The 17,391-nt window shown below is 41.7% G+C and overlaps 2 protein-coding genes across 3 annotated transcripts in view; both read left to right on the top strand.

Annotated features, from left to right (window-relative positions):
• Positions 1-17,391, top strand: part of CPS1 (carbamoyl-phosphate synthase 1) — a 176,425-nt gene that overhangs the window by 83,259 nt on the left and 75,775 nt on the right. For both annotated transcript variants that reach the window (XM_079975842.1, XM_079975841.1), the window contains 2 exons: positions 13,255-13,431; positions 15,895-16,013. In XM_079975842.1, coding sequence (XP_079831968.1) covers positions 13,255-13,431; positions 15,895-16,013 — 296 coding nt within the window. The remainder of the gene's footprint in view (positions 1-13,254; positions 13,432-15,894; positions 16,014-17,391) is intronic.
• Positions 4,312-9,050, top strand: LOC307219338 (craniofacial development protein 2-like). The gene is made up of 2 exons (XM_079982457.1): positions 4,312-5,467; positions 8,689-9,050. The coding sequence occupies exons 1-2, from the start codon at positions 4,499-4,501 to the stop codon at positions 8,707-8,709; spliced, it is 990 nt and encodes a 329-aa protein (XP_079838583.1). The 5' UTR covers positions 4,312-4,498; the 3' UTR covers positions 8,710-9,050.

The raw sequence follows: 17,391 nt of genomic DNA, 5'->3' as shown, positions 1-17,391 counted from the left end.
GTTCAAATATATAAAAGGATGTCACATAGAGGAGGGAGAAAGGTTGTTTTCTGCTGCTCCAGAGAAGTGGACACGGAGCAATGGTTCCAAACTACAAGAAAGAAGATTCCACCTAAACATTAGGAAGAACTTCCTGACAGTAAGAGCTGTTTGACAGTGGAATTTGCTGCCAAGGAGTGTGGTGGAGTCTCCTTCTTTGGAGGTCTTTAAGCAGAGGCTTGACAACCATATGTCAGGAGTGCTCTGATGGTGTTTCCTGCTTGGCAGGAAGTTGTACTCGATGGCCCTTGTGGTCTCTTCCAACTCTATGATTCTATGGTAAATGGCTTGCGTGGCAAACCAAAAAGAGAAAGGAGCAAAATACAATTAATAAAATTATCGTAAACGGAGAAGAGGTTGACAATCCGAAAGGAATTAGAAAAGGATTCTTGGACTTTTACAGACAACTATATAAAAATAGAGAAAGAAATAATATGAGGAAAATAGAACGATTTTTGAAAGAAAAAAAGGTGCAGAAGATCCCGGCAGAAAAGAAAGACCAACTGAATGCCCCAATAGGAAATGAGGAGATAAAAGAGGCTATAAAGGAACTGAAAAGGGGGAAAGCCCCTGGACCAGATGGATTCACATCAGGCTACTATAAAGAACTGAGAGATGCTTTAATGACACCATTGAAAGAAGTCTTGAATAATATTTTAAAAGAAAGAGACATCCCGGAAACATGGAAAGAAGCATTTATTACACTTATCCCTAAACAGGACTCAGACTTAACACAAGTCAAAAACTACAAACCTATCTCACTGCTCAATACAGATTACAAGATATTTGCAGGGATTTTAGCGAACAGACTGAAAAAGATATTGCAAGAAATTATTCACAAAGATCAAGCGGGTTTCCTTCCAGGCAGGCAGATGGAAGATAATATAAGAAATGTAATCAATATTTTGGAATATCTGACTGCCAGGAATGAGAAACAAGCTATATTAATGTTTGTAAATGCGAAAAAGGCCTTTGACAATATTGCTTGGGATTTTATGTTGAAGAATTTGGAGTATATGGATGTAGGGATAGAGTTTTTTAATGGGATAAAGGCAATCTATACAGAGCAGAAAGCAAAATTAATTGTTAATAATGTGACTACAGAAGATATCAAAATAACAAAAAGGAACCAGACAGGGATGTCCACTTTCACTGCTACTATTTATAATGGTCCGGACTTCCGGGTTAGCGCCAATGACTAATGGCGGATTCCCTCTGAGCTCCGGAGGGACTGGCTCCGCGGGATCGGGTCTTACTGCTGCGGCAAAGCGGGGACCCTTAAAAAATGACAGGCGGGTGAAGCCTGTGAGCGTGGGGACTCGGCGGGCACCATTTGCGCCCCCCAAGTTGCGAAGGAGCCTTTTTAAAGGCTCCGGAGCGGGACGGGGTGAGCGGCGCGGTGCTGAGAGTCGATTGCTTCTTCTGCGGAGTGAAGCCGCACAGCCGTTGTCGGAGAGCGCTGACTTCTTCTTGTGAACAATTGGACTTTAAAGCAACAACCCGTGAGTAGTACGGAAATTGGAATTTTAAAGAAAACTTTTTAAATTCGGCACGATTGGGGAAGGTCTAAACAGGAAGTCCGCCTTCCCTCTCTGTAAACAATTTAAAGCAAAGGACCTGTTAACTAAGGTCGAGGAGAATTTTTCTTCTTTTTTCTTGTAAAAGACTTTAATTTCACGGATTGGAAGCAGGGGAGCCTGCAGAAAAAGAATTAAATTTGGGGAAGCAGGGGAGCCTGCAGAAAAAGAATTAAATTTGGGAGCTGAAGTGCCACCCCCCCGGACCCGGGAGTGTTCTGCGAGAGCCTGGTGATGAGGTATAGAAGATCTTGACAGCTGTCAAGCTAGCTGTCAAGACGCAAAAAGAGGACTTTGTTTCTGTTGCTTCTGCTGGTTACATTTGTTACAATTTGCTCCTGGAAAAAAAAAGGAAGGGCTGATACAAACTAACTGGACTTTTGGATTTGTGCTGAAAGGAACATCAAGGAACTAAAATTCCCCTAGAGGGGTTTTTGGGACATTACAAAGAATGGCTGGAGGAGGAAAAATACAGGCTGAACTGAACAGAGCATTTGTTCTCTTGGGAAAGTTGCAAGGTCAAATTGATGTTTTGGCTACAAGTGTTACAACTTTGGATTTAACAATGAATACTTTCATTGAATTTGATAAGGACCCGACACAGGAAGCTTACTTAACTGGACAAATAGAGAAATTTGAGAGCTCTGAGAATTTGGAGGAGATATATGTTGTTCCGGAAGAAAAGGAAGGGGGAGCCGCAACCTTGCAGATGTTAACGGAGAGCTGTAATTTGAGGCCTGACATGATGGCAATAAAGGGAAATAAAAGCTTGATGTGGAAAGTCCGGCCTGAATTGGAGAGTGAAAAATGGAGAGATCTCCTTGTGTGGAGATCTGAAAACCTAAGGATTACAAATTTGATCAAGGTAGAAGTTGGAGCTTTGGGGACATTTGGATTTGAAAGGAGTATGAAACAAGATTTGGAATACCCCATAGGCTTTACCTTTAAGTATGAAGGCCTGGCTCAAAGAAATGTGGATCCTGTTGGGCCGGAGCTTCCCCGAGATTTGGTTCTCAATATTAAGGACTATCAAAAAGACCAGCAGAGAGGAAGTGAGAGGGAATTAAGAGCCTCGGATGTAAGATCTCCAGGCTGATTGTATATTGAGACTGATGGACATATGTTGGGGACTGATACTGGGAAGGGGGTATGGGTGGAATAGAAATTGGGAACTCAAAGGGTACATAAATATAATTTGTTTTCCTTTTTGTTTTGTTATCTGTATGAAAATTGGGAAACTCGTGGAAGGGAATTTTGGTCGACCTTAGAGAAAGGTATTAAGAATAAGTATTGATGTATAAGTTTGGATGAGAGTTAAGATTGGATAAAGTAAAAGTGGTTTTCAAAATGAACTAAATTTAATGAAAATAAGGTTGGAAGGATATATAAGAAAAATGATTAGATATAGAAGATTAAGCAAAAATGAACTGAGGAAATGGACGAAAGAGAGAAAGTAAAAGAATAACATATTAAAATAAATTATTAAGTTAAAAAATAAGGTTGAAAGGACTTGCTGAAATAAAAATTTGAATTTGAATACAGAAATGGGAGGTGTGGGGAGGTCAAGAAAATAAGTAAAGGGAAGTTGTCATGTAAAGGATTTATTTTTTTTTCTTTTTTAATGACTGCATTTTCTCTGTTTTTTTCTGTTTTTTCTGTTTTTATTTTTTATTTCTTTTTCCCCCCTGCCTTTTGTGTTGTATTGTGTATTTTTTGTATTTTTTCCCATGTTTTCTCTGTAATCTTTAAAAAAATTGAATAAATATTATTTTTTAAAAAATAAAAATATAATGGTCCTAGAGGTTTTTTTAAGGTCAATGAGACAAAATGAATTAATAAAAGGGTAACAGTTGGTCAGAACGAGTACAAAGTGAAAGCCTTTGCAGATGATCTAGTAATTACAATTGAAGAACCATTAGAAAGTGTAAAAGAGGTATTGGATGAGATTGAGAAATTTGGAAATGTGGCAGGGTTCAGACTAAACAAGAAGAAAACTAAAATAATTGTCAAAAATATGGATCAAAGTATGGTAGAAATAATGCAACAAAGAACAGAGATAGAGGTAGTGAAAAAGGTAAAATATTTAGGAGTTTGGTTAACTCCTAAAAACATTGATTTGTTTCAGAACAACTATATACCGGTCTGGAATGGAATAAGGAAAGATTTAGAAATGTGGGGAAGAATGAAGTTATCTTTTTGGGGTAGAATATCTACAATAAAAATGAGTGTCCTTCCAAAGATGTTATTTCTATTTCAAACTATCCCCATAATAAAGGGGGTAGTAATTTTTAAAGAGTGGCAAAGAGCGCTTTCAAGGTATATCTGGCAGGGCAAGAAGCCGAGAATTAAATTTAAGTTATTAACGGACGCAAAGGAAAGAGGAGGCTTCGCCCTGCCGGACTTGAAACTATACTACGAAGCAGCATGCCTTTGCTGGTTGAAAGAATGGATAAAACTAGAGAATAAGGAGTTACTAGATTTAGAAGGATTTGATAACAGGATTTGGATGGCACGTGTATGTGAAAAGAACAAAATTCATAAAGGTTTTGGGAATCACATATTTCGGAGTCCACTAATAGAAATATGGGATAGGTATAAAAACCTATTAGAACCTAGAGTTCCACACAGGTTGTCTCCACTAGAGGTTATGAGTGTAAAGAAAATAAATATGAGAGGTAATTGGATTACATATGGTGAATTGATCCCCTTCATGGATCACTGCCTTGCCGTGGCGAAGGGGCTTGAAGAACTCAGAGAAGCTATGAACTATGCCGAGCAGGGCACCCAAGATGAACAGGTCATAGTGGAGAGTTTTGACCAAATGTGATCCACCTGGAGGAGGAACCGGCAAGCCACTCCAGTATCCCTGCCAAGAAAACTCCATGGACAAAGACAACAGGCATATAAAAGTTATGACGCTGGAAGATGAGCCCCTCAGGTCGGAAGGCGTCCAACATGCTACTGGGGAAGAGCGGAGGGCAAGTACAAGTAGATCCAGAGCTGATGAAGCGGCTGGGCCAAAGCCGAAAGGACGCTCAGTTGCGGATATGCCTGGAAGCGAAAGGAAAGTCCAATGCTGTAAAGAAAAATATTGCATAGGAACCTGGAATGTAAGAACCATGAACATGGGTAAGTTGGATGTGGTCAAAAATGAGATGGCAAGAATAAATATTGACATCCTGGGCATCAGTGAACTAAAATGGACGAGAATGGGTGAATTCAGTTCGGATGACCATCATATCTACTACTGTGGGCAAGAAACCCATAAAAGAAATGGAGTGGCCCTCATAGTCAACAAAAGAGTGGCAAAAGCTGTACTGGGATGCAATCTCAAAAATGATAGAATGATCTCGATACGAATCCAAGGCAGACCTTTTAACATCACAGTAATCCAAGTTTATGCACCAACTACTGGTGCTGAAGAAACTGAAATTGACCAATTCTATGAAGACTTACAACACCTTATAGAAGTGACACCAAAGAAGGATGTTCTTCTCATTATAGGGGATTGGAATGCTAAAGTAGGGAGTCAAGAGATAAAAGGAACAACTGGCAAGTTTGGCCTTGGAGATCAAAACGAAGCAGGGCAAAGGCTAATAGAGTTCTGTCAAGAGAACAAGCTGGTCATCACAAACACGCTTTTCCAACAACACAAGAGACGACTCTACACATGGACATCACCAGATGGGCAGCATCGAAATCAGATTGATTATATTCTCTGCAGCCAAAGATGGAGAAGCTCTATACAGTCAGCAAAAACAAGACCTGGAGCTGACTGTGGCTCAGATCATCAGCTTCTTATAGCAAAATTCAAGCTTAAACTGAAGAAAGTAGGAAAAACCACTGGGCCGGTAAGATACAATCTAAGTCAAATCCCTTATGAATACACAGTGGAAGTGAGGAACAGGTTTAAGGATTTAGATTTGGTGGACAGAGTGCCTGAAGAACTATGGATGGAGGCTCGTAACATTATACAGGAGGCAGCAACGAAAACCATCCCAATGAAAAGGAAATGCAAGAAAGCAAAGTGGCTGTCCAATGAGGCCTTACAAATAGCGGGGGAGAGAAGGCAAGCAAAATGCAAGGGAGATCGTGAAACATACAGGAAATTGAATGCAGATTTCCAAAGAATAGCAAGGAGAGACGAGAAGACCTTCTTAAACAAGCAATGCAAAGAAATAGAGGAAAGCAATAGAATGGGAAGAACCAGAGATCTGTTCAAGAAAATTGGAGATATGAAAGGAACATTTCGTACAAAGATTTCCATAATAAAGGACAAAAGTGGAAAGGACCTAACAGAAGCAGAAGACATCAGGAAGAGGTGGCAAGAATACACAGAGGAATTATACCAGAAAGAAACGGATGTCTCATATACCCCAGGTAGTGTGGTTGCTGACCTTGAGCCAGACATCCTGGAGAGTGAAGTCAAATGGGCCTTAGAAAGCACTGCAAATAACAAGGCCATTGGAAGTGATGGTATTCCAGCTGAACTATTTAAAATTTTAAAAGATGATGCTGTTAAGGTGCTACACTCAATATGCCAGCAAGTTTGGAAAACTCAGCAGTGGCCAGAAGATTGGAGAAGATCAGTCTACATCCCAATCCCAAAGAAGGGCAGTGCCAAAGAATGCTCCAACTATCGCACAATTGCACTAATTTCTCACGCTAGCAAGGTTATGCTTAAAATTCTACAAGGAAGGCTCAAGCAGTATGTGGACCGAGAACTCCCAGAAGTGCAAGCTGGATTTAGAAGAGGCAGAGGAACCAGAGACCAAATTGCAAACATGCGCTGGATTATGGAGAAAGCTAGAGAGTTCCAGAAAGACATTTACTTCTGCTTCATTGACTATGCAAAAGCCTTTGACTGTGTCGACCATGGCAAACTATGGCAAGTTCTTAAAGAAATGGGAGTGCCTGATCACCTCATCTGTCTCCTGAGAAATCTCTATGTGGGACAAGAAGCTACAGTTAGAACTGGATATGGAACAACTGACTGGTTCAAAATTGGGAAAGGAGTACGACAAGGCTGCATTTTGTCTCCCTGCTTATTTAACTTATATGCAGAATTCATCATGCGAAAGGCTGGGCTGGATGAATCCCTAGCCGGAATTAAGATTGCCGGAAGAAATATCAACAACCTCAGATATGCAGATGACACAACCTTGATGGCAGAAAGTGAGGAGGAATTAAAGAACCTTTTATTGAGGGTGAAAGAGGAGAGCGCAAAATATGGTCTGAAGCTCAACATCAAAAAAACGAAGATCATGGCTACTGGTCCCATCACCTCCTGGCAAATAGAAGGGGAAGAAATGGAGGCAGTGAGAGATTTTACTTTCTTGGGCTCCATGATCACTGCAGATGGTGACAGCAGCCACGAAATTAAAAGACGCCTGCTTCTTGGGAGAAGGGCAATGACAGGCCTAGACAGCATCTTGAGAAGTAGAGACATCACCTTGCCAACAAAGGTCCGTATAGTTAAAGCTATGGTTTTCCCAGTAGTGATGTATGGAAGTGAGAGCTGGACCATAAAGAAGGCTGATCGCCGAAGAATTGATGCTTTTGAATTATGGTGCTGGAGGAGACTCTTGAGAGTCCCATGGACTGCAAGAAGATCAAACCTCTCCATTCTGAAGGAAATCAGCCCTGAGTGCTCACTGGAAGGACAGATTGTGAAGCTGAGGCTCCAGTACTTTGGCCACCTCATGAGAAGAGAAGACTCCCTGGAGAAGACCCTGATGTTGGGAAAGATGGAGGGCACAAGGAGAAGGGGGCGACAGAGGACGAGATGGTTGGATAGTGTTTTCGAGGTTACCAGCATGAGTCTGACCAAGCTGCGGGGGGCAGTGGAGGACAGGAGTGCCTGGCGTTCTCTGGTCCATGGGGTCACGAAGAGTCGGACACGACTAAACGACTAAACAACAACAACAACAACAAATGGTGAATTGATAACCAAAGAAGGAGAAAAATGGAAACTAAAGCCATATGAACAAGTTAGAGAACATGTTTATGATTGGTTGCATTACTTTCAGGTTAATGTTTAAAAAAGACATTAATGTTTAAAAAAGACATTAAAGAAAGGGGTTATGTAGAAAAAGATTCAAAGTTCCAGACAGATGTGATAAATAACAATTGTAAAATTTTGTCAAAAATGTATAAAATATTGTTGGAATGGAATATGAAAGATGAGGAAGTTAAATTGGTAATGGTACAATGGGCCAAAGATTTTGGTTACAATATACAGTTTGAGGATTGGGAAAAACTGTGGAAGGAGAACTTAAGATTCACTGCTTGTATGGCACTACAACTACAACTAATCCAGAATGCGGCAGCTAGACTGGTGACTGGGAGTGGCCGCCGACACCATATAACACCGGTCTTGAAAAACCTACATTGGCTCCCAGTATGTTTCCGAGCACAATTCAAAGTGTTGGTGCTGACCTTTAAAACCCTAAACGGCCTCAGTCCAGTATACCTGAAGGAGCGTCTCCACCCCCATCATTCTGCCCGGACGCTGAGGTCCAGCGCCGAGGGCCTTCTGGCGGTTCCCTCATTGCGAGAAGCAAAGCTACAGGGAACCAGGCAGAGGGCCTTCTCGGTAGTGGCGCCCGCCCTGTGGAACGCCCTTCCAGCAGATGTCAAAGCGATAAACAACTACCTGACATTCAGAAGACATCTTAAGGCAGCCCTGTTCAGGGAAGTTTTTAACGTGTGATATTTTACTGTATTTTTGGTTTTTATGGAAGCCGCCCAGAGTGGCTGGGGAGGCCCAGCCAGATGGGCGGGGTATAAATAATAAATTATTATTATTATTATTATTATTATTATTATTATTTATTATTACTAAAAGAAAATGTTATGAAAATGTTTTACAGATGGTATATCACACCGGTAAAATTAGCAAAAATGTATAAGACGTGTAATAAGTGTTGGAAATGTAAAGAAAAAGAAGGAACGTTTTATCACATGTGGTGGGAGTGTAAGAAAGTGAAGGAATTCTGGGAGATGATATACAATGAAATGAAAAAGATGTTAAAATATACATTTGTAAAGAAACCTGAGATTTTTCTTTTAGGGATTACAGGAAAGGAAATAAGAAGAAAGGACTGTAAACTCTTCCAGTATGCAGTTACGGCAGCAAGAATTCTACTGGCCCAGAAATGGAAACAAGAGGAAATATCGATGGTAGAAGAATGGAGACTGAAGCTGACAGACTATGCAGAACTGGACAGACTAACTGGGAAAATTAGATATCTTCGAGACCAAAAGTTCATCAAGGACTGGGGGAAATTTGTCGAATATCTGAAAAGAATGTGTGATGTGCAAACAACGCTAGTGGGGTTTCAAGAAGCACTGTGAAAGTTGAGATATATTGTTAAAAAGAAATAGAAGTGGGAAGGAAGTTTAATGGCAATATAAACAGAAGAAATGCATAACTGAGAGGTATATATGGATGATTGTCAGAGAAGCTGAAGGAAGTCCAAATAGAACTAAATTTGTGGAAATTTCGATATGATTGTTTACTTGTGTTCGAAAACTAATAAAAATTATTTTTAAAAAAGGCATTCGCAGGCTGCACGGTGCTCTTGGTCATGCCATTAGGAATGTATTAGCATCCAAATTGGACTCAAAATAAACCAAGACATTTTTGAATCTTTTTTGGACATTGCTTGGCTTGTTACGCCTAGTTCCTAAGTGAATTTAGGTGGATGTCCTGAGCTAACCGTATACCAGCTTTCTGTCTCTTTGTGTAGTTTGTTGATTTTAATACCCCTCCTGAGTGAGTCAGTGAGGCGCAGGTTTCTGCATATATTTTCTCCTTTTAAATTACTGTTTACAGCTGTGACATGCATGCATAGGGAATGCTCTAAATATTAATAACTGAACTGAAAAATCAAAAGCTGGCATCTGCAGTTCTCTGTAATACATCAAGTTGCATTTCCACAGACAATTTTTCTTTTGGAATTAATAGGATAATTTTGGACAGGTCTTTGTATTATAAAGGTGGTGAAAAAGAGCCTGACATTTAAAATCTTAATTTAAGACTGTCTGGAACAGTATTGACACCTTCATCTCCTAAGTTTCAAGAGGAATGGAATGAGGCAAAATGGGTAAATCATGCAGCTAATTAGCTAATTACCCATTAGCTACCCAAAGTACAATAATTAACAATATATTTGCTGCTTATCTTGCTTTTTTCCAAATGTTTTCCAAATATCACTTTGGCTAAATTATTTTGACACCTGAGACCGTATTCAGAGCATCAGTTATTTTTCCTCCTCTTTCTTTCCTCCCTCTGTAGCAGATTATAATCTTTATCTTTCCTTTATTTGTTTATGAGTTTATCTTATTTAACAATTTTTTTTCTGTTTGATTAAAAGAAACCCGCTAAATATTTAACAAGGAAAGCAATTTCTCTAAGCAGTTATAGAACTCTTGAATAATTGTTTATCCTAAAAATCACTATTTTGATCATTGTTGAGTTTTAAAACCTAAGGTTTGTAGCCATCTAAGCTATATTTTGGGTTGACCCGTGGAAATTAATGATCCTAAATTACCCACATCCATTCATTTTAATGGATCTTCTGTGAGTGTAACTTAGTTGGCGACGGGCCAGAGGCATGCATATCGCGTGTGAGATGTTGTGTGAGCGACTTGTATCATGTGTGCGCGTGCACAACGTCATGTGAGCCCCTTTCCTCCTCCTCCAACAACAACAACAATTATTCATTATTTATATCCCGCCCATCTGGCTGGGTTTCCTCAGCCACACTAGGTAGCTTCCAACTGAATATTAAAAACAATACAGCATCAAACATTAAAAACTTCCCTAAACAGGGCCGCCTTCAGTTGTCTTTTAAAAGTAAAATAGTCACTTATTGCCTTGACATCTGCTAGGAGGGCATTCCACAGGGCAGGTGCCACTACCAAGAAGGCCCTCTGCCTGGTTCCTTGTAACTTGGCTTCTCACAGGGAGGGAACCGCCAGAAGGCCCTCGGAGCTGGACCTCAGTGTCCGGGCAGAACGATGGAGGTGGAGACACTCCTTCAGGTTTACTGGGCTGAGGCCATTTAGAGCTTTAAAGGTCAGCACCAACACTTTGAATTGTGCTTGGAAGCGTACTGGGAACCAATGTATGTCTTTCAGGACCGGTGTTATACGGTCTTGGCGGCCGATCCCAGTCACCAGTCTAGCTGCTGCATTCTGGATTAATTGAAGTTTCTGAGTCACCTTCAAATGTAGAGCGCGTTGCAGTAGTTCAAGTGGGAGATAACCAGAGCATGCACCACTCTGGCAAGACAGATTGAGGGGGCCAGAGATATGAATAACATGTATGGATTCAAAAAGAGAGTGGTTTCACAAGCTTATTTATTTATTTATTTATTTAATAGGTTTATAGCTGCTTTTTTAGAAACCTCCACAAAGCAGCTTAGAACTGTATCTAAAATCGCAATATTACAAAGATAAAAACTCATCCCATAATTAATCTATCTAGAAAACCCAACAAAACAACAGTAAAACCCAAGGGGCACACACACACACACACACACACACACTTCTTTCTCATAAGCTCAAACAGCTTTACAGTGGATTAAATGTCACTTAAAAGAGCTTTCAACTCTAAAAACAAAAAGTTAACAAATCTATTCAAGCAGCATCATCTGGCTTCTTTTCCTACCATAGCTGTGGTTGCCAGTTCCTGAAAGACAAATTTTTGATGCGTTGTTAGCAGTGGAGGCTGTTCCATAGGGGAAATGGGGGGACTGCCCAACCAGTCTTGATTCCTCCAAGCTTACCTGCCTGCTGCAATGCCCAGGATTGAGCTAGCCAGGGCCCACATGGCTATTCTGGTTCACATGCTATAGAAAAATAGAGCTGAGTGTCATCAGCATCCCCAAATGTCCTAAGGACCACTTTCAACAGCTTCATATAGATATCAAATAGCGTTGGAAATAAAGGCGGGCCCTGCAGCAGCCCAAAGCATAACCACCAGAGGGCCAAAAAAGCACTTTTCTAGTGTTTGTCTCTGAACTTGGCCATGTGGATAGGATCCGACCCACTGTAGCACAATGCCCTCAGTTGGTGTCCCACAGAGCCGGTCCAGGAGGATACCATGGCCAATGATATTGAAAGCAACAGAGAGGCTGAAGAGCAGGAGCAAGGTCACACTCCCCTTGGCCTGCTCTCATTGGGGCAACCAAGGGTCAGGGGCAGAGCAAGCCGATCGGGCGCCTGGGGTGGCGTGCGGGCCCTGCGCCCAGGGGCGGGGCAGGACGCTCCGCGGGGCCTCCGAGGAGTCTGCCTGCCTCCTCCCACTCAGCTGCCCTACAGCTGAGTGGGAGGCAGCGGGCAGACCGTTTGGGCAGCGCCTAAGGAGAGATGTGTGACTCTGGCGTGCTGCAGGCCTCGCGGTGAGTGCCGCCTGGCATTTTGTCACCCCCCTCAGTGGTGATACCCGGGATGGTCTCCCTGTACCGCACCCCCTTCCTCTGCCCCTGCCAAGGGTGACCTAGTCCCATGCCCCAGATTGAACCCAGATTGGAATGGAGTTGGGCAGACTGTACCATCCATGATCTGGACTCTTTTTTGGTCCTCCATTTTATTACAGCTCTCTTACAGCTGCAGTAAGATGGATCCATGTTAAGGCAATTCACTTAATGAAGATTTAAATAAACCTAAAATAATGCTTTCTAGGAACAGAAAAAGCTCAATGTTGCTTTCCAGGTTGAATTTTGATCGAGTGTCACGTGAAATCTACACACACATAAAAAAACACTGTGAAAATGCTTTTTAGAAAAATGTTTCGAAAAATGCGTTGAATTTTGCATAGCTCATTGTGGCCATATAGTGTCACATTTGTATATTGCACTTTACAACACATTTATAATTTGGTTTATATTTGGTTTTTTTTAAAATGTTTGGATTGTTTCATTGGGGTTTGTAAGCTGCCTCAACCAGAGAATGAGTAAGGATATGTATAATTGAATGAATACAGCATGCAACATGCAGAAGAGACAGGAGTACAGTTGACAGTGGAGCTGCTCTTTTGTGTGTGGAAGTGTTTCGTTTATGCATTAAACAGTGATCTACTTTTTAAAGCATGTGTAGGGAACCTTTGGGCCTCCAGATGTCCCTGAACTACAACTCCCATCAATCTTGGACATTGACCCTTGCTTGCTGGCGGCTTATGGGAGTTGTGGTTCAGCAACATCTGGAGGCCCAAAGTTCCTCACACCTGTTTTAAAGCAAGGGTGGGTAATCTGTGGCCCTCCAGATGTTGTTGGAGTCCAACTCCCATCAGCCCCAGCCACTGCAGCCAACAGTCTGCTTGATGGGGGTTGTAGTTTAGCAGCATCTGGATGGAGAGCTGCAGGTTCCCCCATTCCTGTGACAAAAGGTAGACGTTCCATGGCTCCCTCTTGTGGCTTTACATCCTGCTGTGATCTCCTGTTGCACAGATTTCTTCTGTGCTCTGAACTCTTTTCCATGGAAGTTTCAGCCTGATGTTTTTCCTTATGGCATTCTTGTAGCGGGAGCCCAAATGGTCCTCTTCTTGCCTTGATGGAGGAGTCTGGGAAATTCTGGGGCAGAGAGATGGCATCTTCTGTGCAGACCAGTCAAATGAATTTCCTTACCGCAGGTTATGGCTATTGGGCGAACATTCGAAGAGAGCTTTCAGAAGGCCTTAAGGATGTGCCATCCCTCCGTCGATGGCTTCGCAGCAAGTCTGCCAGTGAACCAAGAGTGGCCTGCCAACGTGGACCTCAGGAAAGAGCTGGCCGAAGCCTCCAGCACACGGGTGTTTGCTATGGCCAAGGTATTGTTGTAGAAAGATTGGATCTCATCTGCCCTGTAGATACTCCCACCTCCCATCCTTACCCATGATTGGTGATTTTGCAGTGATCAGCTTACCTGATTATTACCAGCCAGTTTTTCTCATCAAATTACAAATTAAGAAAAGAGATCAGCACTTGGTGCTTCCATGCCATGTGGTCCTTAAGTTTGGGGTGGTGGATAATAAGTACTGTTGGAGCAAAAATAGAAGTGCCTGGTGAGCCCTCTGACAAAATTACCTTGAAATTCTCTGTGGTGACATATCCCACCACATTGTTCTCTAATTTGCTGTGTAAGAAAGAGGGTCATTGCCATAAGTAGTCATTGTGGCAGCCTTACATGAAATCTTCCCTATTAAGAGGTAGGATCTAATTGCTAATTTTCCATCACAGAAACATGAATTGGCAATCATTTCTCTCAGATTCCCTACTTTATTGCACAAGTATTTTTCTGGTCTCATTCCTAATATTCTTCAGTATGAGAAGGGTAGATATTGATTATTCTAGAATACATAATTATATAAATCAGTATCTTAGTTACATAATCATCATCATCATCATCATCCACCTTTCTTCACTTGTTAAAATATAGTTCAGACAGCTGGCAGTGTGCTGATCAGTAGTCCCTAAACATTGTTCTGACACCTGGAGCATGAACAATCTATCCCTATTAGTGCAAACCCTCATTAAGTCATGTTGCAGGTCCTGTCAAAAGTCCTTATTTAAACCCCCATTCCCCTCCTCAAGAAGTGTCATTTATTTTTGTTGGATTGAAAAGTATTATGACTATTTGCATTTGAAAACCAAATGCAATGAAGAAATCCAGGCAAGGACCCCTTGAGTCTGTATCCAGAAAGGCCGAGCAGTGCTGCTTGAAGGGAGGCACTCAAGGCTCACGCCAAAGAGATTGTGCAGGGCTGCCTGGCACATATTTTCAGCAAACCAAATAACCACGAACAAACTGTTTCTTAGTCCATGAATTGCACCTGCCTTCTCAAGTATGGAGACTAATGTTGGACAAAAGATGTTTGGTATAAATGATTTTCTTTACTTCAGAAGGAAACTGAAGCCTGCATTAAGTATAGAAGCCTTCATCTGAATAAACATACCAATGTCAGCTGCAGGTATCAAGAGGAATGTTGTAAATATTCTACAATAGATAGTAAGGTTCTACAGAGCCCTGTGCAAATATAGCAGCAGGGTTTTCAAACTTTCTGTTTGCAAGCAGACTCCTCTGCCAACCCACTGACTAGGAGAATCCCTGCATGCTCTACTACAGAATGGCAGAGGAACAAATCAGGGAACAGCTGAGGGAAGCTCTTGAGCATTCCTAGGCAAACTCGGCCCTCTAGATGCTTTGGGACTACAACTCCCACCATCCCTAGGTAACAGGACCTGTGGTCAGGGATGATGGGAACTGTAGTCCCAAAACATCTAGAGGGCCGAGTTTGCCTACGCCTGCTCTTGAGCTTTGGGAACAAGAGAAATGTGTAATCTGCCCCCGTATGGCCTGAAGGCACAGGAGGCAACCTCCTTGTTCAGCAACCCAGGCCTAGAATCCTAGAACTGTAGAGTTGGAGGGGACCTGGAGGGTTACTTAGTCCAACCCCCTGCTATCCAGGAATCTTCTGCCCAGTGTGGGACTTGAATAAATGATCCTGAGATCAAGAGTCTCATGCTTTACCACCTGAGCTATCTGCCCTGTCAGTGTCTGAATGGAGAGACCGCCTGGGAACACCAGGACCACTGCTTTGGCTTCTGTGGTGGAAGAAAGGCAAAATATAAATGTAAGAAGAAAAATTAAATAATCTCTGGCCAAGTATGGAGATGCTCACTTAGAGCTGACTCTGTTGAAGCTTAGAGAGAATCCCTTCGCATTATTTTTTAATCCCCTCTGAGCCCCTGTAACTGGTAAAAGCGATGCCCATGCCCACGCCTGGCTCTGCATACAGTCATATGGACTTGTGTGTAGCTTCCCACTTTCAAAATAATTCGTAGGGGACTGTAAACAGTTTGTTCTGGTGTCCAGGACAGCCGCAATTTCAAAGAGGCACTCAAAAGTGGTATCTGAAGAAGTGTGCATGCACATGAAAGCTCATACCAATAACAAGCTCAGTTGGTCTCTAAGGTGCTACTAGAAGGATTTTTTTTATTTTGTTTCAACTATGGCAGACCCACACGACTACCTACCTGTAACTCAAAAGGACGTTAAGCATAAAAGTGTTTTTCAGTAAGTGAAAACAACAACAAAATTCAGAGTATTGTTGTAGTTTGTGGCTTACAGAGCCCATCCAAACTGCTGTTGGAAGCCACACTCCATTAGCCCCTTCTCAGATGGGCCCAAGGTGGAGAATATACCTAGCATATATTTTCAACTAATCATATACTCATGAACAAACCAGTTCTTTGTCCATGAACTGTGACTGATCAATACCTCTTTCCGGCAGGCTTTGAATGACAACAACCCTGTAGACTATATCCATAAACTTACAGCCATTGATAAATGGTTCATCTATAAAATGCATAATATTGTGAAAATGGAGAAGAGCTTGAAAAGTCTTAATAGGTAAGATTGCCAAATTCCTTTCTCTTAAAGCTCACTTAGCATATTATTCACATGCTTATCCCAACTCTTCAGTGCTTGCTTCACCATATGCATATGCAGATGCAACAAAGGTTTCCATACTCATACACATTTTTTTAAATGTTTGAACTAGCAAGATGCGCACCAGTGCTGGGCATGTATACCAGAATAAGGTAATAGAGGCAGTCTGTAGCTTTGAAGATAGTCTGAGTTACATCCTGTCTCTTCCCAGCTTGCTGTTCCCTATCTTTCCATCCCCCTTGGCGCCAACTTCTTTCCTCCTCCTGCCTCATCTTCTGCTTCATTTCCTCCACTGCCTCGTCTGAACTCTGGCTTGCATTAATTTGTGTTCTCAGACAGTACCTGTGCTAGCCACCCTTAGGGTTGGCATTGTTGGGCACTGGTTGAGGTCTGCACCTCAGGACGGACCGCAGTGTAGGTCCTCAGAATCTCCTGGACCTGCTTCTCCTCTTCTTCTTTGCTATGTTGCAGCAGCACCCCCCACTTCTCTTGCCCTCACCATCCAGGCAGTCCCCCCCCCCCCCAAATCTGGAACTTACCCTGTTGGTTCTTTATATCCACATTCCTTCTAAACCTATTCCTTGTTTCCGTGTCAACCTTTGCACCTTTATTTAGGGTGAACCGTGTTGGTTGCTAACAAGCAAATAGGTTTGAGATGCACTGTGAATGGGTAAAATGAATACTTTGAAGGTTTTGCAAAATGAAAAATGGGGGAAGTAAATATGTTTAATAAATAATACTATCACATATGCCAATCTAATAAATATTTATTGCTTGTAGCCATAGGCCATTGCAAATATAGTAAAATGCCTATTAGCACAGACATAAAACATGGATACATTTCTTTAAAATGCAATCAAAATTAAAATAAACTTTAAAACTTCCTGGGATTACTCTTAGATTTAGCTTGCTCAAATTATAAAAAGCCACTTTTACAAACCATTGAACATTTGGTTCAAGATTCTCACTTGGATTTTCTTCACTTCAGTTGCAAACTGTGCAGCTTAATAGGATATATACTTATATTCATCAGATAAAAAATAATACTGAATTGCCCCAGCCGCCATATTGTGACACAAGGTAAGATAGTCTTTTCCTTCTAAGACAGCCATACAGTGGGCAGTGCAATAAATAATGTACTAAATTGTTAGCGCACCTCTGGAAATGGTTGTATTATCTCTTTCTTATAGGGATAGGATGGCACCTGTCATTCAAAGAAGCAGATGGCATCTGTTGAGATCTTACCATATTGGCCCGAATATAAGCCTCACCCGCAAATAAGCCGCATCTTTAAAATTCAAGGCTTCTTGAGGGGGGGGGGAAGAGTGCAGCTTATATT

This window comes from Podarcis cretensis (assembly GCF_951804945.1).
Source record: "Podarcis cretensis genome assembly, chromosome: 1".
Taxonomy (NCBI): domain Eukaryota; kingdom Metazoa; phylum Chordata; class Lepidosauria; order Squamata; family Lacertidae; genus Podarcis; species Podarcis cretensis.
The sequence above is the reverse complement of the archived record's forward strand: the minus strand, read 5'-3'. Positions and strand labels throughout refer to the sequence as shown.